General features: G+C 41.8%; 1 protein-coding gene across 1 annotated transcript; it reads right to left on the bottom strand.

Moving 5' to 3' along the window:
* Window positions 1-2,561: 2,561 nt before the first annotated feature.
* On the bottom strand, window positions 2,562-4,815 carry LOC120665974 (putative F-box protein At3g25750). The gene has a single exon (XM_039945736.1). It carries the CDS (start codon window positions 4,043-4,045, stop codon window positions 2,828-2,830), a length of 1,218 nt encoding a protein of 405 aa, XP_039801670.1. The 5' UTR covers window positions 4,046-4,815; the 3' UTR covers window positions 2,562-2,827.
* Between the last annotated feature and the right edge of the window lie 996 nt (window positions 4,816-5,811).

Genomic DNA, 5,811 nt, shown 5'->3' with positions numbered 1-5,811 from the left:
TTGAACCAACTTAAAAGTGGAGGGAGTCACTCACCTCTTGAGCTACCTTTTGGGGTGTAGCCAGACTTTTTCCGGGTGTGCGCTCCGTTGGGCCGACTCTCCTGGTTTTTGGGCCGACACAAACAAGAGAGATCAGGAAACAAATGTATGAGCGGCCCGATCCCTCTCATTCGTTTCCTGGAAAACGGAATGCAAAATTGATTGACATGGCCGATATGTACGTGCTCATGTATGTTTACTGGAAAGTAAATTGAAAAATGGATTGATATGGTCCATCTGGATGTGTCTTCGTACATGTATATTTGCTGCAAATTGAGTTGAAAAATGGATTGATACGGTAGATCCAGACATGCTCTGCTGGCTGAAAATTAAATTGGAAATGGATTGTCCAGTACCGATTTGAGTTGTTCAGTGGTTCTGGCTGGACTCCCATGCATAGCTCTGTCTGGGACTCTGATGCTGCTGCTATTGCAAATTGATACCAGTAACAGTAAGTGTGATAATTGCTTGAAAAAAGTGTAGGGACGTATTTTATTTATATTGTTTGTACCATGCACGGTGCCATCAATATTCCTGTAGTAATGTGAAATGTTAAGAACTTAAGAATTGAGTTTTGGTTGCCCTTCTTCGGCTTGATCGAGATTGTTAGTATTCCTTCATTGAAGTGGAACACTGGAATTCAAGTGGCCGCCTGCACTTGCGTTCTTTCTTAACCTTCCAACTGAATTTCAACAGTGATTAGTATTTTGCATTTTCTGTGGCCAGAAGTTTGAAAACTGGCCTGCACAGGGAATGCTACAGATCTTATAAGTATTCATGATGAGTGTACCTTTTTGTCTCTATACTTTTTTTTCCATAACTCAATGCTCAGTGTGTGCACATTTCTTTGAATGTAAAATTGAATGAACTGGTGAGATCAGAGAAAATTTAAGATACAATGTTGAGGCATTGATTTGTATTGTTTAGGTTGTTTTTGTGAAAAAAATTATCTGCATACAATGGTAAGCCAAAAAAATGTTTTCTCTGTAAAGTGCTGATATCATGAGCATCTTAGTTTTTAAATTTCTTGCCTGCAAGAAATGTCACATGCACAAAGATATGTAGGATGAATCCTATTAATTATTTTTTGCATATACTGAATTGTATTTATGCCTATTCCTTTGTTGATTTTCTTTTATTTTGTTTGCTGGCAGTGTTGCTGATCTGACGAAGGCATACCCAAGTATTGAAAAAAAATGATCTGGTTTTGCTCCAGGAGATTGCCTGCTATATGCTTCTGGCATCTGGAAATGTCTATGTTACTTCGGCAAGAGAGAATTTCAGATGCTCAGATGTGTTGACAGACTCTGTAATTGCCTTAATAATTCTGAAACTTTGGACGCAACAGTATAAAATGTCTGGACCGTACTTTTTGTAGGACATTGATGCCCTTACAGTTTCAGCTTTATCTTGTCGCTGAATTTGTTTATCCATTACTCTTCACAACCTTAATTCCTTATAAATGTAATTGTTCAAATATATTTAAATTAAAATTCAGATGATGATGTCCTGACTGTTGCATGCCTATTGCAGTCAGGATTAAACATTCTCTTGCCTCTTAAAGTAAATTATTCAGAACCAATGTAAGGTCGCGAAACTGAAGAAGACCATTGTGTTGTTCTTCATGGCAATGTAAGAATTGACTGTTCCTTACAATCAAGATAGGAGAAAGCCTGAATTTTGTTTTTGGTTAATTGATAACATGTCTTGCTGTTGTCTTTGTAGTTGTGGTGTTATAAATGGTTATTAGAGTTTGAAATACTGTACTTGTGCACGAAACTTTTATACGTTGTATTAATTGCCTCTTGTTTTGGTTTGGCTAGCTTCAGGGAATGAGAGGGGTGAGTGGTTGAGTAATCTTTGGTTTGCAGTGTTTGACCCGGAAAATAGACACTACAAGCACTTCAACGTGGTTTGCTGGTGCATCAACATTGATATGATGTGTATATTGATTTGTACAACTCAACCTGATTTTGTTCTGTTTTTTGTCAATTTGTTTCCGGTGGAAGATTGTAACTTTGGGAAGATGGTTGGTCAGGTAGCTGAATCCGATGTCCATTCCATGATACTAATTCAATTTAGATTGACTCGAGGCTTTTGACTTTGCAAAAAGCTTGTATGTGTGTCATAGTCAGAAGAATTTCTTCTGTTAGAACTTAGAATTGCGAGCTACAGCCAGCCAAGCAACACACACATTTACCTCTTACATCAGCATCAATCTGGCCTAGATAAACTTCCCCTGAAGTGCAACAATTTTGTTGATTGCCCACTCTTGTAACCTGTCCGACATCAGGTAATATGTTGTCATGGGACACATGACCGACTTGACCAGTTGTAGTCAGCCTGCCAAGTGACTGAAGACACTTCTGTTGGATATCCCACTACACAAAACTTTGGAGGTTTTTTTTTCCTTTTTTGCTTAAAACATACAGATTGCGCAGCATAGTAGTTAGTAAACAAAGCTAACGGCAACAGCAAGATGCCTCCATATAAGCACATTGCATCTCCACATTTTACAGGGGTAGATGAAGCATTGCAAACGTTTTCTACTCTTCAAATAACAGTAATTAGTTCCAGACTTCTGGGCTTTCAAGGTTTGCAGCACATAGCCAACAGTTACACAACTAGATCAAACGATTTAGTAGTGCAAGTGCAGACACAAAAACAACCAAACAGCGAAACTGAAAAGTCTGCTTACATATCCCCAGTTTAATGCAAGTCTCTGATTACTAATCTCTATGGAGAATGAAGGCGAGATTTCAGCACAAGCAGATGGAAGACGCATCCGTCACTCGCCATCAGCATCAGCGTAGAACATGCTTGGGTACACCCAAAAGGGCTGCAATTGGGTGTACCAGTTCCTCTTGAACTCAATGTCAGGGTCATTGTCTGGATCCCACACAGCATCTGCCTCATCACCAAGCCCATGCAAGATCCAGGGTACATCATAATATGCGTAGTACAAGTAGTTGTTCCTCCTACCCCATCGTCCCGGGCTGATGCAAGAAAACGCAGGGCTCCTCACATCGCTTCCAATAAAGAGCACGTAATTCTCCAGCTTCTCTACCTTCACCCAAACTGCAGGTACAGTTGACATGTCGAGGCGATAAGCTTCGTAGTTGACAGGTGCCCCATCAAATAAAAGGGATATGTAGTGGTCAACAATGAGGAGCATGTCACCACACACCACAAGCCATGGCCTTAGATACGGGCATGCATCCATGTCATCCCACCACACAGTTGATATCTCCTGCAGACCAAGCTGGGGGGCCAAGGATAGAGTGTGGAGCCTGTACTCATAGTCCAGCGCAATGAACTGACCTTTGAACTCCACAATCTGCTCAATCCGTGAATCATTGAGCCTTAGTTCTGACCAAGAATCACTTCCAAGTGGCCAATCAAGCAGGGAGTGTTGGGTGCTGCCTTGTTTGGGTGCGGCGCAAACTAGGAGGTGTGCATCATGTGAGGCGAGGGGAGCTGTCAGCATGCCAGAGTAGAAATAAGTGTCCCCACTGAATCTGAATGGGAGCTGTGGTGGTAAAACTCTGGCACCTGTGAATACATCAACCACAACACAATTTCTGCCGCCACCACAAATCAGCTGACCATAAGAAGAGCCTGCAAAGCGTAACATCTCAAATGTGTCTTCAGGAATCTGGCAGCGCAGGGCAGTTCCCAGGTTGGCTAGATCAAGGACCTGGCATGTGCGGAGCTTGTGACCGTCATCACTTCTGGAAGGGAGACGACGAGCATGGACTCTGATATGAGGTCGGACAAGGAGAGGTGGGAACAAGGTGCAGAATGTGGATTTGGATGGGTATGAGGAGAAGGCGGAGCGCCAAGAGCGACAGGTGCCCGCAAAAGCGAGGACCTCGAGGAAGGAGCCCAACAGAGGAATGATGGATTGAAGCAGACCTTCTGGGAGATCCGCCCATCCTTGAAGCCTGCACACAGCAGGGGTTGTAGGAGAGGCAGAGGCGCTGGAAATTTTGCTAGGACTTTGCATGATGTCAGACTCTGCGATAAAGAAATGATCAGCAAGTTAGAAATACGAACTGAAAGAGAAATGAAAAATGGCAGATAGCTTGCTTGAGACATAGATACACTACAAAGAATTTAGTATATGTGTTAGATCTGGAACCACTTGTTTGGTTGTTATACAATCACGAACAAGAAACTCGATGCGGCTGAATAGCTCCTAGTATTCATCAGGTAAGACATACAGATGCAGGAAAAATGCAGTTTTGTATCCAGACTTGCTGAAATCTAATCTTTTTCTTCTACACTGCCTAACCCATATCTATTTCAGAACATGATATTTAGAGTGTTCTGCTGTACACAGAATTGACATATGAAACCAAGGTGAAAATTATTTTCTAATGGAAAAAATGCCCAATCAAGTGCTGAAATATGTGCTCATGTACCTTTCAAAAATGAACCGTGCATGACATACAGGAAAAAAAACATTTCAAATATCTTCTCAAAAGCACCAGCTTATACACACAAAAAAAAAGGTGGATGTTTTATCCTAGTCACATTCTAGGGTTGGCAGTTGGAATTATACTATACAGTTAAAGCAGAACTCAGGTGGAAACAAGATGCTAACGAAATTTGCTTGTTTGGTTTGGATTAAGAAATGGATCGGAAGCACTGATGAAGAGACACGGATGTACCAAATGAACCGAATAAAATAGGAAATAGGGACTAGGTGGCACCATGGCAGGTAGCCTCTCTACTACACATATTAGCACATATGCATCATGTACACGCACAAGAAAATTCACCGGCACCGGCAGCGTCGCAGTGGCCACCTAGCTGATTTAGAGTTGCTTATGGTATTTGTTCTACAGACTTATTGTTGTTGGACTAGACTTGTTTAATTAGTTGGACTTGTGCTTGTTGAACGTTACACTTATGGCATCAATGTTGGACTTGTGCTATTTGTTATATTCGTGCGATGTAGCGTGAGATATTTGTGTTATTATGTGATATTTGTGATGGATGTGCCTTATATATACTATATCGCTTGTATGGAATGTATGTATGCTTTATTTGTGATGATGAATGTGGTTATTACATAAAAAACAGAAGAAAAAAACAGCAAGCTTTGCCGAGTGTTTTTACCCTGACACTCGGCAAAGCAACCATTTTTCTATTTACTGGAAAACTGATTTGCCGAGTGTAATTACCTAGACACTCGGCGAAGTTTGAAACTTCGCCGAGTGCTGCAGATCTGGCACTCGACGAACTTTGGATCTGTGCCGAGTGCCACGCGTCTGGCACTCGGCAAAGTTCCCCTCCCCCGTCCCGTTCGCCCGTTCGGCCGTCCCCTTTCAATTTTTTTTGCCGAGTGCGGCGTGGCACACGGCAAAAGTTTGCCGAGTGCCCGAGAAAAGACACTTGGCAAAGCCGGCTTCGCCGGTAGAAGAAAGGCCGTGTGCGCTTCGCCGAGGGCTACACTCGGCGACTTCTTTGCCGAGTATTTTTCTGCCTTTGCCGAGTGTCTCTGGCACTCGGCAAAGTAGGCGAGTCGGGTAGTGCATTTTGAAATCTCAAGAATTTACTGCAGACAAAAAGTGATGCTCTCATATAAAAAAGGCACCTTTGTTTGTCATAATTGACCGATCTGAATTTGCTCTGCAACACGGGAATTAAATATTTGATGCTACTTTCCTAGTGTAAATTCTGAGTTTCTGACTAATGGTTCCATTTTTGAAGTTAAATTGAGTGATTTCATTATTAGATTGAAAAAAAAAATAAGAAAGCAAATAT

This window comes from Panicum virgatum, chromosome 2K (genome assembly GCF_016808335.1).
Source record: "Panicum virgatum strain AP13 chromosome 2K, P.virgatum_v5, whole genome shotgun sequence".
NCBI classification, from domain to species: domain Eukaryota; kingdom Viridiplantae; phylum Streptophyta; class Magnoliopsida; order Poales; family Poaceae; genus Panicum; species Panicum virgatum.
The sequence above is the reverse complement of the archived record's forward strand: the minus strand, read 5'-3'. Positions and strand labels throughout refer to the sequence as shown.